This window comes from Pseudochaenichthys georgianus, unplaced genomic scaffold (genome assembly GCF_902827115.2).
Source record: "Pseudochaenichthys georgianus unplaced genomic scaffold, fPseGeo1.2 scaffold_435_arrow_ctg1, whole genome shotgun sequence".
NCBI classification, from domain to species: domain Eukaryota; kingdom Metazoa; phylum Chordata; class Actinopteri; order Perciformes; family Channichthyidae; genus Pseudochaenichthys; species Pseudochaenichthys georgianus.
The window spans coordinates 66,374-91,811 of record NW_027263000.1 but is presented as its reverse complement, the minus strand read 5'-3'; the positions used below and the strand labels follow the sequence as shown (position 1 = coordinate 91,811).

Here is a 25,438-nt window from a genome sequence, read left to right as displayed (position 1 = left end):
AGCTTCGGTTGCTATGCTAACATCACCCGTTTTATACCAGAGAAACTTTCATAACAGCGTTGTGATACCAAACAGTGTCAATTCAGACTGACACACATTCACTTAGGCTAAGGGAACTGGGGATATGCATCAGCTGCTTGTGTGAGTCAGACAGTGAATACTTTAGAGCGGCCGCTGCAGTGTGAGCTAACCGGGAGCTAACGGGAGAATAAACTCAGTGGAAGAGCAGCCCTGCAGCGGTCGGTAAATGCTGCAGAAACACATTAATAAACAATGAACCACGGCACTCTGGAGAAAAGTATAAGGTTGGAGAAGTCGTTATTCAATTTATTCTGGCTTCGTGTGATTAAAAGCAACACGATCATCGACCCGACGCAGTTGTTGTTGTGAGCTGCCGTTGGGGAGCAAATCAGCGATGTAAACGGTGACGTCATGACGCAGCTCTGGGGCGCCAGTGGGCGGTGTGAACAGAGCGGGAGCTGAAAAGGGAAACCGGAGCTGAACCAGAAAAGCTCCCGCTCGGAGCTAGAAACTGAAAAGCGCTGGTGTGAAAGCCGCATCAGAGTGAGAGGTTACAAGGGGAACAGTGTCTGTAACCCGACACCGTTGCAATGAATCGACATCTGACCAATCACGGCTTTGTTACGGCCACTAGTGCAGGTGAAGAGATGTCGGTGAAAAGACAGTTTCAGTCCGGCGCAAGCAAGAGGGAAAAAAAAAAACATGAAGAAACTAGAGCATCACTCGAAGGTGGGTTATTGTATGAGTCAAATGTACAACTTGCGAATGTTGTATAAGTCAAATTGCCAATTGCCATATTAAAACATCAGCTGCAATTCACGACATGAAGGAGGCAGTCTCTGCATAGGCTAATGGAGATGCAGTTATTTCCAGCATTCTTTATTTACCATTCATTCATGTATGTTATGCCTTGTATCTGCTAATGTACAGGAGGAAGAGTGATCAACTGTCTGTCTAAAAAACATGGAGCATTTGGGGCCCCAAGTTGGCCAGGGGCGGCCCTGAGTATAATATAGTTAACGAACGTTACACAATAATAAGGAAGAGAGCTATTTGTGTGATACATCGCTATTGATATGGATTTAGAGTGGATATTTGAGACTTCCAAACAGTAAACAAAAACATAACTTATGGGTGAGTGTTTTTAGCAGAGCCATATTGTCCTTGTGATTCTGTTGATTATTACCTCTCTGTATTATGTTGCAGCTCAGCTGATTTTGGATTGATGGCAAAGGGAGAGGGACTTAAGTGAGAGTGAAAACACAAGGTAAGTTTCAAATAGATCAGCAATTTCCCATCCTCTGGTTGCTAGATGTATCTAACCCTTTCTCCTGTCTCCCTCTTTCAGCACAATAACCCCAGGGGGATTCAATGGAGCCTGAAGACCTGCAATGAGACCCTCACCCTGCACCTGAGTCTCAACTCCCAGAGCTTTGCAAGCCTCTCCCTGTTCCTTATTTTTATTAAACAGACGTTAAGCTTCCCAATGGTGTGGTCTTCGTTTTGTGAAAAATATGATTACCTCACATATGTTGTTGCTGTTGTTGTCTTTTGTGATAGTTAAATTGCTCCTGCTGACTTGAGCCAGACATTCTTTCCTCCTCTCTGTGTCAGTGGGGAAGCTTTACAGGTGTACTCCTTTCTCTGAGCGATTGGAGAGAACCCAGAATTGACCTTCTCGAGTTCTCCGATTGGTTGGTTTTGTGGCACATTTGTAACTCTGTGACAACTTGAGCGAGCGCAGGCAAAGCTGAGCGCGCACAGGCTGGAGAGGTCGAGCGAGCGGGGGAGAGAGAGCGCGTGCAGTGGTCTGCTTGCACACGGAGCAGGAGTTTTATGAGAGAAAATATATTTCTCTGTGCTCAAAAATGTTCAAGTGCGCGCTCAATCGCATTTTCTATGCTCAACATGTTTCATTGCGCGCTCAGGATATAGAGGCACAAATATAACGCCATAAGCAAGAGGGCTGTCTCTCTCATTTTATGCGCGTGTAAAAGCACATTTTCCGCTCGTGAGTAGCTTGTTTTACGCGCTAGAATATGGACCCAAATCTGACTCCATACTAGGGGTACTCTGAATACCTCTGATGCGCCTCGCGACTTGTCCACTCTATGCTTGTCCACTGTCAACCAAAAGCGTGAGGGGGGCGGGTTCGGGGAGAAGCCGTGCCGTGATTGGCTATGTCCATTGTGATGCCGTGACGTGAGTGGCTCTGTCCATTGTGATGCCGTGACGTGAGTGGCTCTGTCCATTGTGATGCCGTGACGTGATTGGCTCCGTCCATTGTGAACTCGCGTTGTGATTGGTTTAGGTCCAATCTACAATGGACAGCGAGTATCATGATTGGGTGAGAGATTGGAGCTTGAGCAGCCGGTCCTGCGCCAACTACAAATCAAATCACACCTCATAACCGGCTCTGCTCATACCCATAGATATATATAAACACTAGATGGCTCACACGCGCTGCTGGCCAATGGAGACCGACGTTGCCACTTGGCCGCCATCTTGCTACAGGCAGTGCTCTCATTCATAACATTATGGTTTACTATTTAAATAACCATAGCTTGCTCAATTTTCAACCGATTTTCAAACGGTTTGGTTTTTTATAAACATCAAAGATGTAGTTATGATACTGCATACTTATAATCATGGACTTTCATATGAAAATAACATTAATCAGATAAAGCAATAGCTATACACACACACAAGGTATTTATATTAAATATTTGCCGGTGTATATATTTCCATTTATTTTATTATATTGTCAATATTTAAAATAAATTATAAATAAATTATAAAATTAAAATACATTTATATTTTATATATAAAATCGGTCTCATGTTACCACTCTGTAAACCAAGAGTTGTTAATTGAGCAATGCCTTAGCTTGAAGAACAGGGACACAACTAATGACAATAGCATATGTTGGTATATTATTTAGATATTCACACCTTTATCAGAAGAACCAAACCAAACCAGAACCTTTGAAATATGTTATTGAAAAAAGACTATAATAATAATAATATAAACTGTACCATATGTCCTTCTGTAGTCCATTTGTGGTTTGTCTTGACTCACCCCGGCTGATATATCACAAAATCCACTGTTTAAATTGTTCCCTATATTGCCCCTATGCCCCTGTAAGGTGTCCTTGGGTGTTATGAAAGGCGGCCCCCCAACACAAATGTATTATTATTATTAAGAAGAACTTGGTGTGGTGTGGAGGGGATGTAGGAAGCAGGAGCAGGTGGGGAGAGATGGGGCTTCAAGGTTCAAGGTTATTTGTTTTAAATGTGTCTTGCACACAATAAAATAAAATACAGTATACCACAAAACCAATAAGACACACAGTGACACATGGCACACTAACAATCAATCATCGTCCAGCCTCAGCTTTGGTATTCTTTCACAACCATGTTATGGGTTTATTAGACTGAGCAAACATAAACATATGTGGTGATCCCACGGGTTCTTGTTTGCAGACAGCGGCGATTGGAGCATCCGTAGGCTGCACAAAAGTCCGGCATAGTCAGGTACTTCTGTAAACACAAAGCCAGCAAATTCCTGTATCATAATGCAAGATGTTTTTAACAAGCCAAACCACTTGGAAGAAATCATGTGTAACTTAAGTTATGTTGAAAAGAACGAGCAGTTCTGCCTCTCCCACTGGTGTAAAGTTGCTGGGTGAACTTTGTAATACTAGGTCTCACTGACAGCCTCTTGTTATTAGCCAGCTAATAAATACAACCACATACACAAAGAAAAGCTGCAATTTCAACATGTCCAAGCATCCTGTATCATAGCCATGCTAATAATGTTTATAATAAACCAAACCGTTTGGAAATCAGTCAAGATTTCAGCGAGTTAAGAGTATTTTTGTGCAGATCACTCACCTTACAACAGCTACCATAACGCGAATCAGAGTAACTGTTGACTGTAGCAAGATGGCGGCCAGTCAGCTACGCTGGAAAATCTCCCATGAGCCATCTAGTGTTTATATATATCTATGCTCATACCTACCGGCGCACTTCCTGGGAAAAGACGAAACTCCTTCGAGCCGGAATTGAACCAGCGACCTAAGGATCTCTGCATTTAGCACCTACAGTCCTCCGCTCTACCAACTGAGCTATCGAAGGGGATGCACCAATGGCTAACACATAGCTTTATAAAAAGTACAATTTTAGTTCAAATGTTCAGTCTATGGCTAATTAACATGATAAAAACACAAATAAGTATCATTAATTATTTATATTTTGTGCACCTCAGCAGATAATTTGCAATTTGTACACTTTGCTGTTAGCTCTCTCCAAACCAGCACCCATAATCACCTTATTATGATCAAAGGCCCTTGTCTGTTTGGAGGATGTGTTTCCCTTAGTAGGGATGAGAGGAGGTTAAGGGAAATAAATCCACATTTAAAGGAGGGACAAAGGATAAAAAACAATGGTGAGTTATCTGTTGGCTACATTGCTAGCGTGGTTTTAGACATTGCACACAATGTCAGGGACATGACCAAATCATGGCCAAATCAGACTCAATTCATTACGTCAAGTGAAATAGTAATAAACATTTTTTTGTAATTATTTCTTTATTGTTTAGAAATTAATAACATTATTTTTAACTACAAAATGACAATTACAATTCAACAATGGAGTTACTTACTGATTATACAAATGTTTTTACAAGTCAATGTGCAGTGTTTGGGCCAACAAAGCAAGACAACTGCAACAGCTCAGGAGGAAATTTCGATTTTATTGTATTTTACAATGTTTAAAATAATCATCTTTTACGACTTGTACCATTCTGCAGCTTAAAGAGTGGTGAATTTAAGACTAACACCAATGTGTCCATCAACACATCTGCTACTAAAGTTCAGAGCAGATAAAGTTAACAAGACAGATGATATGTAAAAAATAAAAGCATTCTTTACCTCACAGAAGAGCACATGTGTAAGGGTTTGACTTGCTCCTACAATTCATTACATTTCACACTCAAACAAAAGTCTACCATCACATTCCTTTTCCAAGGAAAAGATGACACAGATCAGCTTAATTTCTGTACACAATGACAAAAAAAAACCATCGTATTTAACAATACCGTCTCTGTAAACCAATTGTAACAAATACAAAAAGGGCATAATTAATATGACATGAACATACAATATAAAAAAGGCAATTTAATCTATAATAGTGGCAAGGAAAATGCAAAACAAGTGTACCTACTTTTCAAAATAAAATTACCTAACAAAGAAGGAAGGGGGAACCATCATCATCTGAGAAAATGAATGACGGAGTACCAAAATAAAACCCTAAACTGGGAGCATGTGGGTAGTATACACAGTACACAGGTTATCTTTCACACTCACACACACATTTCTTGTAACATTGTGATAAGGGGTCCTTTATAGACCCAACTCAAAGACCGGGCCGTGTGACATCAGTCAGGAAGGGTTGAGGTAAGAAGAGGATTCTTTTACTTTTTTTAAATTTAAAATATATTATTCTGATCTCGAACTGCAGCCAACAAGTCACATATTAAATATCCCATACTCTGTATTGCTTACAATTAGCTTATTTCTTTACTTTTTGGGATGCCAGCCAATCAGAAGCAAGCCCATTTGGGAAGTTTCCTGTTGTTGTTGTTAAATAGTTTTGGGCAATTGCAATTAAACATCTACAGTCATTATCTATTGATGATACCTAACTGGGGAATTCACATTTAAATGAATACTGGATATTTAATAGATGCCTAGTTGATCTTCATTCATAAGAATTGATGTGATTGATTGGCGTTTATAATCCAAGTGTTACGGTGGCCGACAGGTGAAAACCCGTTCCCCAACACATTTTCATTAGGAGAACTCGCCGCAGTTTCATAAACAAATCAAATAACACAAATGTGCAAAAACCCATGCAGATAAAGAATGACCTGACAACACATGCGCATAAAAAAAACCATTCACCAACTTGCCGAAACAAGGGCAGCGTTTACTGAAAGCGCTGCATTAGCAAAGCGCTGCAAATAAATAACGCTGCAAGAAGCTCAAAACACAACTTAACCAGAGTACACTAAAAGGGGTGCGCTTCTGTACTGTCTGTTGTTGGAACGTTTCCTAAAATGTACAGTAAGCTTCATCGACTTATTTTAACAATGCGATCGCATGATTCCTTCTGATATTATGGCAAACACGGTGAATGTTTCTTAAATACTTGGTATGTGTTGTCAAGTTGGTACATTTGTTTCTGAATTTGAATGTATTTTGACACATTTGTCATGTATTTGTATAGTTTCTGAAGCTGCAGTGTTTCCCCTAATGGAACTGTTTTGGCACCTTGTAGCGTGTTTGCACTCGTCGGCCAATAGCTTTTCCCCCCTCTGTAAGTCATGACTTCAGGTCTACCTCTCCATCTTCTCCACCCCACCTGCCCAATCTGAGGATTTCCTGGCTGTGAACAAGCCGAAGATTACTTTATTTTTGAGAAGATGGGTGAACTAGATCTAATCAAAAATCCTCAGCATTTTTGTCAACGCTCAAATTGGTTTTATCTTCAGGTTGTTATTCACATCCTCAGCTTTTCTCACAGCATTTACATCCACTGTGCACCATCACAAGGGACAGAAATAAAGATACATAAGTAAATACTGGTACCTGTGTATGTACGGTTAACTTTCACCACAAGGGCTCGATAAGTAAGATTCCAAACAGACCGGGCCTGTGTTTGGTCTTTAGTCATTTCACACGCAATCATAAACACATATAAAAACCCATCAAGTCAACGTAGGAGGTAAAGTATGGAATGACGTTAAATGAGGATTATAGGTAACAATGATAAAATGTAACAGGTGGATAACTCATTTTAACAGTTTTATCTTGCAGTTGTAGTTTCTCAGCACCGCCACAGGGGGGAGCAGCAGCACTGAGCCACTGACAGGCAGGTGGTGTGAACAAAAGCGAGCACCATCTGTCTTTCCTCCTCCTCCTCCTCCTCCTCCTCCTCCTCCTCCACCGCTCTCTGTTACCTCTTAATGATAGCCTAGCTAAGTACCATACAAGTTGATTTTACACTACTCCTATCCTACGCTACATTCTTACATCATCTTCGTGTCTTTCTGCTTCATCTTTCCCTCCTCCTGTCCCCTCCCCCGCTGCTCTGACTTCTTCCTTTGTCCGTTCTCTCCCAGCAGTTTTCATCAAAACTGCGCTCTCTTTTTACTTTCTTTTCCTGGTTCTGCTTTCCCTCAGTAAATGTAACTTGTTTGTGTCCTAAGTGTTAGTACTGATTCATTCTCAGACATTTAGTAGTACCTAGCTGGCTAGTATGAGTACCCATGAGTGCTATCATTTTGTTCCTTTAGCTTCTTTCTCCTTTAAAAAAAAAAATCTGCTGCAGCTTTTTACTCCCCCCCACTGCTGTTTATGTGCTTGTTCGAAAAGTGTGTAGACAGACTTGTACCGATAAGCGAACCCAGACTCAATCACCATCTTGAAAAGTGGTTCCCTTCTTCATTGCTCTCACACGTTTCATGGTCCTCTCACTTCTCCATCAGTCCATCGTCCTCTGTGATGCCCTGAGCTCGCAGCTCTTCCAGGACGTTGTTCAGGTGTCCGGGGTCCGGGAAGCCGTGGCCCGTCAGGTTGGAGCCAAACTCTGTCTTATGGTGGACCTGGAAGAGAGGGCAAAGTCATATTTTCTTTTTTCCAGTGACATACAAACAAGAAACAAGGTACGTACATCACAAACTTCGGCCTTTCAAATACATTGTAATATTGTTTTAATACCTCGTTCCAGATGACGGTGTCAGACTCTCCGGTGGTGCTTGAAGTTCCAATGGAGAAGATCAACCTGCGGTCCCACGCTACCAGGAGCAGCTTCAGTACCTGAACAAAGGTTCGGTTACAGGTAAGGAAAACACGTTTTAAAAAGGGCCCTATATGCGCTTCTTTCAGGTTTACATTTGTACTTTGTGCCTCTACTGTACAAATGATTCTGGTCTGGTAAATACTGTTTTCATGCACTGGTGCTCTCATACTACATAACACAGGGAAAACCCCATAAAAGGGCCTCTTTAAAGCATTTCCACAGTGGGAAAAAGAACATTCTTACAGCAAAAGGGCAGATACAAAGGCAAAAATAAAGTTAGAAGACTAACATTTTAAATAAAGAGGACGTTATTAAAAGATTAAATCATCAAATGGTAAGAAATAAGTTGCAGCATTATAAAGAAAGTAATTGAACAAGTGAAAGTACTGAAGTAACAGCCAGTAATAACACAAATAAATTGTAAAATGAATAACAAATTAATATTGCACAAACATTGATTATCTCTTTAGAAATAGTGTGGAAGTCTGAGGTAGACAATAGCAGTCAGTTATAACAAATCATAAGTCAAAAAGAACACAACAGAGGTGTTACAGTCTGTACTGTGTGGTGGTCTACCATGGACAACGGCATCAAATAGATGTGTGTAAAGAATGGATTCAAATAGTTGGACGGTGTATTGTGCTCACCTTGCGTCCTTTCTCGCTGTCGGGGAGGTAGCAGTGTCGGGGGAAGCCTCTGGCAGTGAAGGGCTTCCCTGCGTTCGGATGCTCTGGTCCCTGGGAGGAGAGGACTGATGTTAGCAGGCTGATCAAACTAACTGAACCACCTGACGTGGGAGTAAGAGCAATACATCTGTGAGTACCTGAAGGCCTGGCGGTATGTTGTAGATGATGCGGATGCTTTTGCAGTCAGGATGCCCCGGCAGGGAGTGAGGGATGACGTGGTACTCCATCTTTCCCGCCGGTTGGTTGCCTGTCTTCACACCGTAGATGGTTTTACAGGTGGGACACTGAAGGCTGTCAAGAGAGGAGTGAATTGATGAGCTCATTTGCAAAGCAGTTTGAGAGACAATGAGGAGGAATATTCTGTAACCTACCTGCCGTCTTTGTTGCCGTTATTATACATGGCCACCAAACACTGGAAATGGTACTGGTGTCCACACTGTGCTAACCGCCCGACTGACTCCGCCCGAGACACAGGGGTCACCCCTGGACCCTTATAACCAGACGGACCCCCCAGCGGCTCCATACAGATGGTACAGTCCTAGGAGAGAAGATAGAGAAGACCCTTTTTTTTAGGGAAGGCACGCTTTTTATATACAGCAATTCAAAGTGCTTTACAAATATAAAAAACGTCAAAAGCATAGTGCAACAGAAACAAGTTATAAAAATCAGTCAATAAAAAGCCAAACAAATTAAATTGAAATAGCTAAAATAGAATTAGCCGGGTTTAAATAGAATAAAAAAGCCTATTGTGTAGTGTAAGATATGAATAGTTTTTTCATTCAATCAAAAGCAGCGGCAAAAAGAAAAGTATACTGTTTAAAAAGAAACCAACATTATGCTTGTTATGAGATACACAAAAACTAGGGCTGCATCATTTGAAAAAAACAACTTAGGCCGATATTGCAACTGCAATGTGATTCATGATATCGGAGGGGTTGATCATTTTTCAATTACTATTTTCATTATATAAAAATATATTAAATGGTGGGATTTTCTTTTTTTTGTGACCAACTTTTTATTGTTTTCTAGTTGCCATCATAGACGGACATATATATATATATATATATATATATATATATACAGATACAAATAATGTAAACGATAGTATCAAAAAAGGAGAAAAACTAAGAAAACAGAGAGGGAGTGGTGGGATTTCCTCAAAGAGGATCTGTACGGTGGCCGACAGATGCTAATACATTACAACGGCCAAATACATTCCATTAGAAACTCTTTTAGAAACATTGCAAATGTACCAAACATATGGAAATGAAGAAACATCTTCACCAACTTGACAACACAAGCGCAGGATTTAGAAAACATTCACCAACTTGACGAAACATGAACAGTGTTTATCAAAAGCTACATAAACAAAACGCTGCAAATAAAAAAAGCTGCAAAAAGCTCATAACACAACAGAAACAGGGAAACTAGCTGACAAAGCTAGGACCGGAGCACTTTTAGTAAACACTGAGCATGTGTTGTCAACATGGTGAAGATGTTTTGCTTGTTTTTTTGGCTCATTTGTGTTTTTATATTTGAATTGTTTCTGTAGCTACAGCGCGTTTCCCCTCATGGAAATGTTTTAGGTCGCGTTTGCACCTGTCAGTCACCGTAGCTCTGTACCTAAGAAATATATTTTGTCTGTAGAACACGATTTGCAGGCCAGGATATCCCCACAACAATTCATTTAAAATGGTATTTTTAAACATATGTAGCCTTTAATAAAGTTGTACGTCCTGCTATTTGAATATTGCATTAGCAGATATTGATATTGATGAACTATGCATTCTAATAAATACTGTTCATACCTCCTCTGGTGGACTTTTTACTTTCTGCAGGTACTTCTTTACCACCTCCTCTGGAGTTTTACCTGCACACAAGAAGAAAAGAGGCTTACAGTCAAGAAAAGGTCCAGATGGTTAACATGTTGAGCTGTTGGTGAATCATTTCTTAAACTCTCACAATATATAAAAGCTGATGCATTTAGGGAGGTTTAACTATGTTTATGTAGAATTTCAGTAACTGCTTTTGCTTACCCTTGCGAGCCTGCTTCTTGGTGGTCTTTCTGCAGCAGTGGCCGAAGCCTGGCACGGGTTTGATGTCGCTCTTGCTGACAGGTGGGGGGTGCAGCACCAGTTTTGGGGGTCTGGTCAGACACACAGGCAGAGCGGCAGCACTCATCAGGATACCTGTGATCCCTGAAAGAGAACATGAGTGTGGTTAGAACAGAAAAAATAAGACAAATATCTTTGACTCTTTGTAAATCTGAAGCAGCCCGAGTATACTGTGCGTTTGAGATTTACCGGCCAGTGCAGGGTGGACCGGGCTGGATCCATTGAGGTTCTTCACTGGGACGGTGGGCACACTGCAAGAGAAGACACAAACTGCTTGAGTATTTCAGAGTCAGATCATACCTTAAAAGACAAAACACAGTTGGAGGTTACCCTACACTGTAGAAGATACTCACTTCGAAAAATGGATGACTGTCATTCTAGCACTAAATGGTTGCAACCATAAATAACGACAATCAATTCAAATGAGCTTAATCATTTAACATTTTCAAAAAGGAAAAAAGATTGATGACACCTAAAGACACAATAAGAGTGTTTTCGTCCTCTCTGCCTCTGTATTGCCTCGTTCTCAGGGTAAATCTACGCACAACTGTCGGTGTATTTATGAGAGCTAATCCACAGACAGCCAATAGCTGGAGATTATCTGAATCATCATCATCGTCACAATCGTCATCATCCTCCTCACCCTTTTACCTACTGTAGCTACACAATTCCCTATAAATTATCTCACTGAGAGGCTAAACTTGGCTCTTCACTGTGACTCGTGTCTAAGCAGCCAGTACTGAAGTTAAAAGATGATTAATAATAAAACGATTAAAAAACCAATAACTAAAGCGGGACCAAACGGGCTCCAGGATATGTCGGAACCCAGCTCACCCTGTCTTTCCACAAAACCCGACATATGACAGGTGCATTAAATACAATAAACCACACCCATGTGACATTAAGCAGAAGTGATAACCAATTACAAAAGTAAACCAATAATGATTATGATAATAATAGACGACAGCTTAATAATCATTTTGGCTCCCACACCTACAAGTGACAAACCCACCTGTCACACACAGATACTGTTTCAACAGTTGTATAAAATGTTGGTCAAGTAAAACATTTCTGGTAATTTAAAGATTCTGTTATTCTGCAAATACAAAAAAACAATGTAACTGTCATAAATAGAGGAGCTGTGATTCAAGAAGGAAATCAAACAAATAGAACATAATGTTAATATATATATAAAAATAGTTTATTTTAAAAACAGTACCTCCTTCGAGCCGGATTTGAACCAGCGACCTAAGGATATCGGCGTTGACCACTACAGTCCTCCGCTCTACCAACTGAGCTATCGAAGGGGATAAATGGGAATTTCTGCATGTGTATCGAAACACAGTCCTAACACTAACAGTGTGATGGGCAGCAGGACGATGATCTGTTGTTTCCTGTCGTTGGTTTAGCTTTAACAGGCTTTCTGTTAACTAAGCTGCTTTCACTTAACCCCACTCAGTGACACATGACGTTGCAGGAGTGAATGACTCACTAATGTGCTGTTCACACGAGAACGCAAACGGTTGTATCCGCTACTTTTCTCTTTCGTATAGCCCGTTCGTTCACACGAGGCCGTAACGGAAACAGACCCCGCAAACGATAACGTGTCCCAAGGTGCATAGATCTGCAACCGGAACGCTCTGGGGGGCCAAACGGCTCCGTGTGTAAGCCTCTATACGATCATTTCCTGATAACGATGAAGCCATAGGCCCACCTCTCCCCACCTCTGCTGCTCACTGCTGTAGCATGGTCAGTAGCTACTGACAGTAGCTACTGACCATGCTACAGATGTTAGTGCAAACTCTACAGCTCCTCTACCACAACCATCAGCAACAAGTGGACATGGAGAACTACATGAACTACATGTTGCTAAATCCACCACGGGGAATAAACAGAAGGGCAACCATGGCAACCATGCTCGGGGATCTTCTTCGCTGCTTTTGGTGTATTTTGTGGCGAAAGTACAGCGCCACTTACATATGTACTACAGCGTCTCCAGTGCTCCTAAGCGGTCTCGTGTGAAGGGAATACTTTTTTGATATCGTATTCGGTTTGTTTGCGTTTCGTATGTGTGTAAATGGGGTCTCATGTGTGTATTTGTGTGTGAGTCTGCACCAATGTGGAAGAAGTGTGAGGTTTTATCTCACTTGCTTCTGAGAGATAAGCAGAACAGAAAATGTGTAGTAGAAGAACAGTAAACATACAAGTCAGGGCTCAACAACAGAAAACATGGATGCAATGTGGTATCAATACAAATTCATAGATGTAGCTTCCAAAACACACAGGTGCTGCACATGAGTAGTGCAGTCATGTTGTATTTAGTAGGCCGATCCTGAGGTTAGCGTCAACATGGGGGACCCTGATGTAAACAAGACGAAAGTCTTTCTCTGGTCTGCATCCCCTTAACAATTGTGTGTATTGAGCTGTACTGTATTGTACCCATTCGGCAATCTGTTAATACAATGTTCAATCAATCAATCAACATGGCTCCCCTGACAAAAAAGCAATGGGATTTTAGAATATTGCAAAAAATAAGAGCTGCGGCAAACACACGTTTATGATTTTTAGACATTTTGTTCAGTGGGATAATCTCCACATATTATCACCACTTTATGATTTTTGAATTGTAAATGCTATTGGCAGAGGTAAAAAGCTAACATTAGGCTGTTAACAAACTACTTCTCAGTCACGTGACTACAAATCAACAATGCTAAGCTAAAAGCGGCTACCTTTCAACAAAGCTGAGATTCAAGTTGGAAAACAAACCAATGGTAATAATATAGGATTGAATTAAAACAGCACCTCCTTCGAGCCGGAATTGAACCAGCGACCTAAGGATTTCAGCTTTAGCCACTACAGTCCTCCGCTCTACCAACTGAGCTATCGAAGGTCTCCTTGCAGCTCCGCTATAAATAGAGTGTGTGCTGATGACGGATGGGAAACACCTATATTAGATCCTATTGGGATCCATTCAATGAGCGATGATGACAGTGATCTCACACACACACACACACACACACACACACACACACACACACACACACACACACACACACACACACACACACACACACACACACACACACACACACACACACACACACACACACACACACACACACACACACACACACACGTCACCAGATCTATTAATATTTAATAGGCTGCTGGTGATTAACACACTTTCAAGCTGCACCACTGATAACACACACATAATACACACAGCTCCTTTGTTTGCACTGACGACCGGTTATCACACTGGGGGGGGGGGGATTTTTCTGCGTACAGTTGGCTACAAGTTGCAGCAATTCCCAGATTTGAACATAGTGCTGGTTATGTACCAAAATAAAAATGGTCTAAATAATGTCAGTGTTCTATTCATTAAAATTCAATATATTCCTCCATTATTTTGAATAAGAAGAAGCAGTGGGGGAGGAACAACCAGAAAGTGATGACAAACCAGAACACAGAGAAGAAGATAAAGAAGAAAAACAAAAGAGGCGAAGAAGGGACATTCTTAAACGTCATCATTATAGAGATACTTTGGAAAGGAATTATAGTCATAATTTTGATATTGTGATGACACTTATATCGACATGTTTATTTGTATATGTCACTTTTAATCCTCCATGAAAAATGACTCACTAGAGGAGAAAGTGCTTGGGCAGGAAGCCAGGCAGCACAGAGGGAACATTAAAACTGTCATAGAAGAAGAAAATAAACACAAGACCCACGAAAGAGGAAGTTCTATTTCGTCCCTACTGACCGCCAGAGGCGGTGCTTTAGCACTGGATATGTCCATCGCGCGCATGCGCAGCTCGAGTACCAATAACAACAAAGTCACCTGTGACCCACGTGACACCGGCTATATCCGCCGGTATTGTCAGAGGATCTGTTCCTTTTCATCTTCTCGCTGCGCGAGGGTACCGTGGCTACGTTTTCGTAGCCTACAGCGTTCAGGTTTGAGCGTTTGATCGGAGGGATTTCTCTGCAAACAGCTGGCCGCGTGAAGCTTCGCGACTGACAGTCGGGGCTACGGGTCGTTAGACGCGTCCTCCAGGAGCTGCGCCGGCTGTGCAGAGCCGCGACAGACAGGTTTGTGTCAGCTTGTTGCTAGTGATGGCTGTGTTTCCACACCCGCTCCCAGCCAAGTTGTCCTGATTACCGTCTGATTGTTTGTGGCTTAGACTTTCTGGTGACGACAGTGTTCCCGCTTCCTCTCCCATAAAGTTGCCCTTATGCTCTTCTGAAAGTTCTGCTTGTGGCGTTGTGCCCGAGCTATCATTAGCATTTGAGTCCCAGCTTTGGCTGCGTCCCTCATTCGATTTAGTATGGAAAGCCAAGAGTGTCATACTTTAAACCCGTTTTTCGTTTAGATGCAGAAAGTAAGGTAAGTACTTTCTATTTCCTAGAAGCTATTATCTGGTCTTAACATTCGTGTTCTGACTTGGTCGCTTGGTTGTTAGCAGCAGCCGCTTGGCTAACACCTTGCTGTTGAGCTTAACTATTAACTCAGGGCAGTGCTCCCGCTCCCTGTAGCATAGGGTTTGATTGCAGTAGCGCTAGTTCGTTGTATTACTGCTCCTAGTACTAGACTCCTAGCACTAGGATGATCTGCAGAGAACATCTTCACGGCGGGTGCTGTGTGCTCGGCATGTGCGGTTACTACTGTAACCAGACACGGTTCTATGCGGGCTGTTCTCTTTCTTAGAAGCTAATTATCTGGTCTTAACATTGTGTTCTGACTTGGTTGCTTGATTGTTAGCAGCAGCCGCTTGGCTAACACCTTGCATGTACGGTTAAGCTTCATTATTTAACTCAGCCGGTGAGGGCAGTGCTCTCGCTGCTGCTCCCGGTAAACGCATGGTGTGGTTGCAGTAGCGCTATATCGTGGTATTTACTGCTCCTAGTACTAGACTCCTAGCACTAGGACGATATGCAGAGAACAATCTTCACTGTGTGCCGTGTGCTCTGCATGTATGGCCATTAAGGAGGATTTCATCCTCCCAATATTATATTGTCTAGTGGGCAGCCGTTGGCTGACACTTTTAGGCACCGGCCACAGTTACTATGGTAACTAAGGTTCTAAGCCGGAAGTACTGGCCATAATTACTACTGTAACTACGGTTCCAAGCTGTGTAAGTACTGGCCATAGTTAATACTGTAACTACGGGGTTAAGCCGTAAGTACTGGCCATAGTTACTACTGTAACTACGGTTCCAAGCTGTGTAAGTACTGGCCATAGTTAATACTGTAACTACGGGGTTAAGCCGTAAGTACTGGCCATAGTTACTACTGTAACTACGGTTCCAAGCCGTGCACGTACTGGCCATAGGCAATACCGTAACTACGGCTCTATGCCGTGTAAGTACTGGCCATAGTTACTACTGTAACTACGGTTCTAAACCATGCAAGTACTGGCCAGAGTTACTACTGTAACTACGGCTCTATGCCGTGTAAGTACTGGCCATAGTTACTACTGTAACTACGGTTCTAAACCATGCAAGTACTGGCCAGAGTTACTACTGTAACTACGGCTCTATGCTGTGTAAGTATCCAAGCCGTGCAAGTACTGGCCAGAGTTACGACTGTAACTACGGTCCTAAGCCGTGTAAGTACTGGCCATAGTTACTACTGTAACTACGGTTAGATGCCGTGTGAGCCCTGGCCATGGTTACTGCTGTAACTACGGCTCTGTGCTATTCTATTCTTTAGAAGCTAGTTATCGGGTCTTAAACATGTGTGTTATTTGACTTGATCTCGCTTGATCGTTAGCAGCAGCCGCTCGGCTAACGTCTTGCGTATACTGTTAGCTTCTTTATTTTACCCAGCTAGGTGAAGGCAGTGCTCTCGCTCCCGCTCCCTCTACCGGTAATGCGGATGTAGCTACATCCCTTTTTCTGTTCGGCGAGTAGTAGCACCGCTCTACTCTTCCCGTTCAGCAGGTAGCCGGTGAAGGCTGTGTTCCCGCACCCGCTCCCGGTTACACTGCATCTGGCGTTCGACTCTAACTTAACCAGTGAAGGCAGTTCTCGCCCCCACTCCTGGTAGACGCCAAACGGCCTCGTTTTTCCGTTAAGCAGGTAGCCGGTGAAGGCTGTGTTCCCGCACCCGCTCCCGGTTACACTGCATCTGGCATTCGTCTCTAACTCAACCAGTGAAGGCAGTTCTCGCCCCCGCTCCTGGTAGACGCCAAACCGCCTTGTTTTTTCTGTTAAGCAGGTAGCTGGTGAAGGCTGTGTTCCCGCACCCGCTCCCGGTTACGCTGCATCTGGCATTCGTCTCTAACTCGACCAGTGAAGGCAGTTCTCGCCCCCACTCCTGGTAGACGCCAAACGGCCTCGTTTTTCCGTTAAGCAGGTAGCCGGTGAAGGCTGTGTTCCCGCACCCGCTCCCGGTTACACTGCATCTGGCATTCGTCTCTAACTCAACCAGTGAAGGCAGTTCTCGCCCCCGCTCCTGGTAGACGCCAAACCGCCTTGTTTTTTCTGTTAAGCAGGTAGCTGGTGAAGGCTGTGTTCCCGCACCCGCTCCCGGTTACGCTGCATCTGGCATTCGTCTCTAACTCGACCAGTGAAGGCAGTGTTCTCGCCCCCGCTCCTGGTAGACGCGGAACTGCCTTGTTTCTCCGTTAAGCAGGTAGCCGGTGAAGGCTGTGTTCCCGCACCCGCTCCCGGTTACACTGCATCTGGCATTCGTCTCTAACTCAACCAGTGAAGGCAGTTCTCGCCCCCGCTCCTGGTAGACGCCAAACTGCCTTGTTTTTCTGTTAAGCAGGTAGCTGGTGAAGGCTGTGTTCCCGCACCCGCTCCCGGTTACACTGCATCTGGCATTCGTCTCTAACTCAACCAGTGAAGGCAGTTCTCGCCCCCGCTCCTGGTAGACGCCAAACTGCCTTGTTTTTCTGTTCAGCAGGTAGCTGGTGAAGGCTGTGTTCCCGCACCCGCTCCCGGTTACACTGCATCTGGCATTCGTCTCTAACTCAACCAGTGAAGGCAGTTCTTGCCCCCGCTCCTGGTAGATGCCAAACTGCCTTGTTTTTTCTGTTAAGCAGGTAGCTGGTGAAGGCTGTGTTCCCGCACCCGCTCCCGGTTACGCTGCATCTGGCATTCGTCTCTAACTCAACCAGTGAAGGCAGTGTTCTCGCCCCCGCTCCTGGTAGACGCTAAACTGCCTTGTTTATTCTGTTAAGCAGGTAGCTGGTGAAGGTTGTGTTCCCGCACCCGCTCCCGGTTACGCTGCATCTGGCATTCGTCTTAATTTAACCAGTGAAGGCAGTGTTCTCGCCCCCGCTCCTGGTAGACGCTAAACTGCCTGGTTCCGTTAAGCAGGTAGCTGGTGAAGGCTGTGTTCCCGCACCCGCTCCCGGTTACGCTGCATCTGGCACTCGCCTCTAGCTCAGCCAGTGATTCATGTAGCGCCTGTAGGGTTTCTCTTGAGCCCGAGGACGGCCACGACCGCTGCCCCTCCTGCCTCGGCCGCTTCTGGCGGTCAGTGGGGACGAAATTCGAGCATCTGAGGGAGGTTCTCACGGTAAACGCCTGCATGAGCTGTAGCTGCATGCCTTGGGTGCTCAGAGTGGCTCGAATCACTGAGGTGGAACGTCTGGCAGCAGCCAACAGACACCTCTCCTTGTCACGTACTCCTCCAGATCAATTCGGCCGTTCCCGGCGACTTGAGGGAGCGATGGCTTTGTGTGCTCCCCCCCAATAGAAGGACTAGAAATAGGTTGTCCTCTAAAGTGGATCGGCTAGCTGCCGATAGGGGCATGATGAAGTCGCCTCTTGGCCCTTCAGCCTGGGCCCGGTGTAGGGGCTGCTAGCGCCCCTCCTTCGGTTGGCACCCCTCCTTCGGCTGACGCACCTCCTCCGGTTGACGGAGAGTCCTCCGTCGCGTACCAGTCGAGCCAGGGGAGCTGTTTAGATCAGCTGCCCTGGAGGCACTGGAGTGTGCCGCCCAAGCTAGGCAGACCAGGCAGCAGCACTCGGGTCCTCGCAGACCTGTGCCCACTCCCAGCAGGCCCAGGGGCCGCTCTAGCAGCCGCACTCAGCCGCTGGATTACAGGGGTGGTCTGCAGAGGTCTTAGCGGCCCACTCAACCGCCTCCCAATGACTTTCGTGCCCCATGTCGCCCGCCTTCCAGGCGGCCTCGTGCCCCAGAGCCTTACCGGAACCCCCCCAAGAGGCTCCAGGGTCCGGGGGGCTGGGCTCTGAAATCCCGGGGGTGGTCGGCGGCTGCTTTCCCAGCAGCAGCTCAGTTTCTGGGCAGTCTGTACTTCCGTCCCTTGGGTGGTTTTCACCTTAACCCAGGGGTACGGACCGCAGCTCCGGCCCCTAGCCTTTGGCTGGGTCTAATTGACAGTCGTCAGCGATCCGGCAGGGGCCCTACCTCTGGGCCAAGAGTTGTCCGTCCTTTTGTCCAAGGACGCAATCAACCCAGTAAGACCCTCTGCTTAGCCAGGGGGTTCTACTCGGCATACTTTCTCGTGAGCAAGAAAGTCGGCGGATTTCGCCCGATCTTGGACCTCAGAGGAATCAACAGATTCCTGAAGGTGCTGCCATTCTATATGCTGACTACTGCATACGCACAGGTGGAGTGGTTCCCAACCGAGGGATGCCTACTTCCACGTGGGCCGGGCAAGAGGGTGCCTTATATTCAGTTCCTCCGGCCCTTGGGCAGACTGGCAGCTGCCTCGGCCGCTGGGCCCTTAGGCCCGCTGTCGTTGCGCCCCATGCAGATGTGGCTGAACAGCCTTCACTTGGACGCCAAGTGGCACAGGCACAGTGAAGTCAGGGTGTCGCAGCATTGCTCCACTCTCCGTCACGCTGGAGGGGCAAGGCCTATCTCTGGTAGGCGTGCCCATGGGCGCCATCCCATCCCGCCAGGAGACCATCACCATAGGTGCATGTCTCTCAGGGTGGGGTGCAGTGCGGCAGGGCAGGACCGTTCAGGGTCAGTGGTCTGCCCAGCAGAGTGCGCGCCGGGTCAACGTGCTAGAGCTTCGGGCCGTGCAGCTTGCACTCACGCACTTTCTACCCCAACTGGGGGGCAAGAATGTGCGTGTTCCTTGGGGACAGCATGTACATTGTTGCTTAGACAACAGTCCCTTCTAGATAGTGGACGTTCTCACTCCACTCTGAATTTATGTGGCTGCGATTCTGCCCAACATGTTCGGGTCGACGGCGCCACGGCGGGGTGCCACAGGTCGGTGTCCCTCTTTATGAGAGGGGCTTTACGGCAGCGTCCCCCTTGCACCCCGAGGGCTCCGGCTTGGGACCTGCCCTTGCTGCCGGATGCCCTATCACCTCCTCCCTTCAAGCCCCTGGCCCAGGTGGGGCTTAGGTGGCTGCCCACAAAGGCAGCATTTCTGCTTGCCATAGCCTCAGGGAAGCGAGTCGGGGAGTTGCATGTCCTCTCCATAAACAATACATGCCCGAGGTGGGACTCTCATGCGTTGCCCTTTGGGCAAATGTGGCATTCCCGCCCGGGGTCCTTCCACAAACTCACTTCAATCAGCCTGCCCAGCTGGCACGCTTTGACATTCAGGAGTACGGCACATCGAAGTTGCTGTGCCCGGGGGGTGCCCAAAGAGCGTATATCAAGGCTACTGCCTGTATACGGCAGGAGGAGCAACTCTTGAGTTTGCCCTGGCGGCACTAAAGGAGGTTAGGCCCTCTAACCAGTGGCTTCCCCACTGGGTTGTCGATACCATCTCTCAGGCTTACGGGGCCAGTGGCCGCCCCCTGCCACCAGGCTGAGATGCCACTCTACAAGGAGCATCTCAACATATTGGGCTGCCCTGAGAGGGGTGCCCCTGGAGACCATCTGCGCCGCGGCGTCGTGGGCGTCTTCTGGCACATTCTCCAGTTGTCATCAGGTCAATGTCGCCACTCCCCATTCTTTGGGCGTGGTCCTTTTGCCGAGCTCCGCTGCTTCCAGTGGTGAGCAAGGGCTTGGATTCTTCATGACATTGTTGGTATAGGTCATCCAGTGCTAAAGCACCGCCTCTGGCGGTCAGTAGGGACGAAATAGAACGATAGTTACGGCTGTAACTACGGTTCTATGAGTCCCGGATGACCGCCAGAGTTCCCTGTCACTCAGAATTCTTGTGTGCTCGCGAGAAGATTCGGGGAACAGATCCTCTGACAATACCGGCGGATATAGCCGGTGTCACGTGGGTCACAGGTGACTTTGTTGTTATTGGTACTCGAGCTGCGCATGCGCGCGATGGACATATCCAGTGCTAAAGCACCGCCTCTGGCGGTCTGGCCGCTTCCCACAGGAACACAAACACTTGCTCAGCTTTGTCTCACACACTCCCTCCGTCCCCTTTGCTACTGCTGTCCCCTCGGGACCCAGATGGACCTCAGCTGGCCTGATTCAGACACCAGACAATAAAACACACACACACACATTGTCTCACACACATTCTTATGGACACACAAACTCTGTAACTCAAACACTAATTTTGATATTCCTCTGCTTTTGTGAACAATTATTTTACGTGACAGGAAGTGCTAGATGGGGTGACTGCGTGATGTTTTTTAAAGATCATATTACATTTGAAATTCTATTTTGTATTATTTATTATTGAGTAAACAAGGTGGATCCTATGATCTACTTATATTTACTTAAGTATTTATCTGACACATTAACAGCCTACTTTATCTGACACAATATATTTTGATTTAGCTTATTGCTACGAATACGGCCCTGATTCAAAACTTTAATATTGATAAGATTTAATTATTTATATAATATTAAGAGATGTTTAACTCATTGAAAGCATTCTCTGAAAATAATAATAATTGTTGGTATCCAAAAACGTATATAGTATATAGCTAACAAATAACGGATATTAAATTAGAATTCATTTACAATAATTGTCACATCTCAGCTTTTGTTCCAATCTTTCATCAAAGATATGAACTTCATTTCTTATTCTCATCGTTTTTTTTAAGAAAAGTGATGTAAAAAAAAAGTTATCTGCTAGAGGAGAGACGAATCCCTCTTACAGTTTTTTGAGACGACAAAACAATTTTTTGTTGTGCAGAAATTTTACAAAGTAATGCTTTTTTTTTTACCTCGTAAACATTTTTTTTGGAAGAGAAAGAAAATCTGGCGAGTCCGACCCAATGGAAGGCTTTGCTAATGCTAAATGATGAATACCTATACATTTATTTTTTATGAGGTTGGCGATAGATTTCAAAAACATTTTTTTTAATATATTTTTCAATATATCAAATGTTTCTTTTTTGTAGAGACACGTAATATACAATACACATTTGTTAGTAGCTTGAGCTTTCCAATCATACTGTACATTCTTTGTATTTCTCCTTCATTCAAGGACTTTACCAGAAAAAAGCCACAGCATGGGGGGCCGGGGGCCTACAGGGTACGTCTGCTGACCGTGTCACAGCAAAGACCTTAAAGTTTTGTTCCTGCTGTCCAATCAAAATATAACATCTTAACAGCATAAGGACCACTGCTAGCTGAAAGGCCAAATACCTCATGCACATTAGCCAATATATAACAATACTCAGAAGATACATTTGTTTGCTCTTGGAATGATTATTTAATTATTCTCGTTCCTTCAGGAATATTAGTTTTTCTCAAGGTTTCACTGTTCATTTCCCTTGAATGTGTAAATAGATACCACTTTTCTCTATGTGTTTTGCTACAGCTCCCTCTATGGGTCACACATGATTAATATAGACCTGTTGATTCGGTGAACAGGTGCCAGCACACTCTCACTGCTCCTCTGCTCTCCTCTCACACAATATACAGTCGGACTTTATGGAGTTCTCTCTTTCCCCCACCTCTTCCTGCCTAATTTCCTTCAACTCTGTATGCTGTCTGTGTTACTCTCTCCCCTCAAAGCACCGCCGACTCATTCCCTCCCTTTGTCTCATTCCCATAATCCCCCTCAAGAGAGAGAGTGAGAACACACTCTCCGCTGCATCTCCCGTTAGGATGGTCAATATTTACTGTGTGCGATAGGGAAGGACAATGTGTGTGTGCACATTAGTGAAATGCCTTCACAGCCGGGCAACACTCCATGTTGTGTGTGTGTGTGATGTGTAACCTCCCTCTCTAATGTTGGCCTGATTTCTTGCAACACAGTGTGATCAATCTTTGACAGTTTGCTGACACGTTTCTTTGTCTTGTACCCCCCCAAACCATTCCCACAAGCCCTTGTCTTGGTGCATGTCTGAGTCTGAGACTGTCCACACACACAACCTCAGACACACACATAAATGTATCAACACACCCCTCCTCTTGTCTGAATTATGATTGTCTGAGGATAGAAACAATGCTGACCGACTAATACAATATATATTTAAAAAAAAAAAAAGGTATTACGCAACTTCCACCCACCCCAAAATAATAATAATAAACACCCTTAAAAACTCTACGAGGGGCTTCTTAGCAAGGCGTTTTTACTAACTTCAGTTATGTTTAGATGGCACAACTTTACAGGCTGCAATAAGGAAGCAGAGCTAGAGAGATAAAACACCAAGAGCTCATGAAAATAAAAAAAGTCAGAAATGCAAAGTTGGAAAATAATATGGAAAGGGGGTTGAGCAGACAGAGGGGGAAGGAGACCAGAAAACTCGCAGAGGCTCAGCATTGTGCTGCTAATGTGGCCCAGGCATGGGTAATCCAACAAAGGTTACTGTGGAGACCAACAATGAGGCTCTGAGGGGCCCAGACTGCTCAGACGCGACGGGAGAGGAGGGAGGAGAGGAACCAGGGTAGGAGGAGAGTGGGCAGGGACATACAACAGGGATAGGGAGGGGGGTTCTACCAAAACAAATCTACATCTAAACCATCCAACCTTGCTTTTGCCAAGAGAAGAGAAAAAAGCACCTGTTGTTTAAATGACGAATGGGAAAGCTTACAGGAAGTTGTGTGTAACCATGGAAAGTTATATCACTATGAAATCTCTTTTTTCTTTCCGGTTGCAGCACCGAATAATCTGTGTTAAGTAGATGAGTAACTGAAAGCTGATTAAAAGCGGCCACTGTGGGTCAATGAAGAACGGAACAACAGCACTCGCTCAGAGCTTTGAGGTGGAAGTGTCATTAGTTTTGCAGAAATGTTGTTGAGAGATCCTCAAAACTTCATATGGATGCTTGTCTCAAATTAAAGACTGGGCTCTGGTTTCAGACAGAGGGTGAAAGGACGTGCTGCAGCACGAGCAGTATGAGAAAAATACTTTTTGAACATTAACACATGTAAACATGTCACAGTAGAGCAGGGGTAGCCAAGACGGTGCCCACGGGCACTTAGTCGCCCGCAGGGGCAACGAGAGTCGCCCGCGGGGCATGTTCTAAAAATAGCTCTCCAAGCAAATCCAAAATGTATAAAATACACAAAACAAAAAAGGAAATGTAATTAAAAGAATCTAACCTATGCATAAACGAAACCTAAATCATAGCGAACTCTATCTACAACTCTATATCTATCTAACACCCCTCCTCCACCCACCCCCACAATGAATATCGACTATCACGTTCTTGCTTGATTTGCGGGACCAGCGTTGCAGTCGGGAAGAAAAGCAATGTGGCACCTCACCACTGATTATCCTTCTGGCAGAATCTACACAACACATCAGCCCCATTGAACAGCCTATCGTGCCAATCCAATCCAATCCACTTTATTTATATAGCACAGTTTAAAAACAGAGGGTTTGCCAAAGTGCTTCACAATGAACATAACATTATAATAAAATATAATATTACACGAATAGATAAAAAGCACACATAAGAATAAATACAAGGCACATAAAGGCTATGGACAGACAGTAAAAGCATACAAATAGGTATGACATAGTTCATACTGACTGGTAAGCGAGGGAAAAGAGGTGGGTCTTTAGGCGGGACTTAAAAGCTTCAAGAGTGGGCGACAATTTTACATAAGGGGGCAGGTTGTTTCAGAGCCTGGGGGCTACCGATGAGAACGCTCAGTCTCCCCTGGTCTTTTTCTTTGTTTTTGGGACTACAAGCAGCAGCTGATCAGCCGACCTCAAAGCCCTTGAGGGGGTGTACACCTGTAAGAGGTCGGAGATGTACTCTGGGGCCAGCCCATTAAGAGATTTAAAAACAAACAATAAAATCTTAAAATGGACTCTAAAATGGACAGGAAGCCAGTGGAGGGAAGCCAGAACTGGTGTGATGTGGTCAAACTTGCGGGTTCCTGTAAGCAGCCACGCCGCAGCGTTTTGTCCAAGCTGCAGGCGGGCCAGCAAAGTCTTATTTAGGCCGGCATAAAGTGCATTACAATAATCTAAACGAGTTGAAACAAAGGCATGAATTACACGCTCAAAGTTTAAAAAGGATAAAACCGGTTTAATTTTGGACAGGAGCCTCAAGTGATAAAAACTGGATTTAACCACAGAGTTTATCTGTTTATCTAATTTAAAAGCACTGTCGATTTTGACACCCAGATTTGTGACCATGGGTTTTGCATACTGTTGCAGGGAACCCAGGTCAATGGAAGGGACATCACCATTTGGTCCAAACACAATTACCTCCGTTTTGCTCTCATTTATATTTAAAAAGTTTAGCGCAATCCAGGCCTTTATGTCATTAAGACAGTCAACCAGGGGCATCAGAGAGCTAGTGTTTTTTCTTAGGGAAAGATATAATTGGGAGTCGTCTGCATAAAGGTGGTAGGAGACGCCATATTTTCTAAAAATCAGTCCAAGGGGGAGAAGGTATAAGGAAAATAAAATGGGCCCCAAAATAGAACC

General features: G+C 44.6%; 1 protein-coding gene, 1 long non-coding RNA gene and 3 other non-coding genes across 6 annotated transcripts in view; 1 reads left to right on the top strand and 4 right to left on the bottom strand.

Annotated features, from left to right (window-relative positions):
• The first annotated feature begins 1,226 nt into the window (after positions 1–1,226).
• LOC139433423 (uncharacterized) lies at positions 1,227–1,508 on the top strand. The gene is made up of 2 exons (XR_011642897.1): positions 1,227–1,288; positions 1,370–1,508. It is a non-coding gene; the product is annotated as an uncharacterized lncRNA (long non-coding RNA).
• A 2,561-nt stretch (positions 1,509–4,069) lies between these two features.
• trnay-gua (transfer RNA tyrosine (anticodon GUA)) lies at positions 4,070–4,157 on the bottom strand. The gene is given in 2 exon segments: positions 4,070–4,105; positions 4,121–4,157. It is a non-coding gene; the product is annotated as a tRNA-Tyr (tRNA).
• Positions 4,158–6,999: 2,842 nt separating this feature from the next.
• Positions 7,000–25,438, bottom strand: part of LOC117442470 (E3 ubiquitin-protein ligase DTX4-like) — a 47,392-nt gene continuing 28,953 nt past the window's right edge. For both annotated transcript variants that reach the window (XM_034078478.2, XM_034078479.2), the window contains exons 5-12: positions 10,873–10,934; positions 10,606–10,767; positions 10,378–10,439; positions 8,941–9,107; positions 8,707–8,860; positions 8,531–8,620; positions 7,802–7,900; positions 7,000–7,686 (exon numbers count right to left, since the gene is read on the bottom strand). In XM_034078478.2, the coding sequence (XP_033934369.1) occupies positions 7,555–7,686; positions 7,802–7,900; positions 8,531–8,620; positions 8,707–8,860; positions 8,941–9,107; positions 10,378–10,439; positions 10,606–10,767; positions 10,873–10,934 (928 nt within the window). In that variant the 3' untranslated portion in view covers positions 7,000–7,554. The remainder of the gene's footprint in view (positions 7,687–7,801; positions 7,901–8,530; positions 8,621–8,706; positions 8,861–8,940; positions 9,108–10,377; positions 10,440–10,605; positions 10,768–10,872; positions 10,935–25,438) is intronic.
• Positions 11,904–11,990, bottom strand: trnay-gua (transfer RNA tyrosine (anticodon GUA)). The gene is given in 2 exon segments: positions 11,904–11,939; positions 11,954–11,990. It is a non-coding gene; the product is annotated as a tRNA-Tyr (tRNA).
• On the bottom strand, positions 13,487–13,573 carry trnay-gua (transfer RNA tyrosine (anticodon GUA)). The gene is given in 2 exon segments: positions 13,487–13,522; positions 13,537–13,573. It is a non-coding gene; the product is annotated as a tRNA-Tyr (tRNA).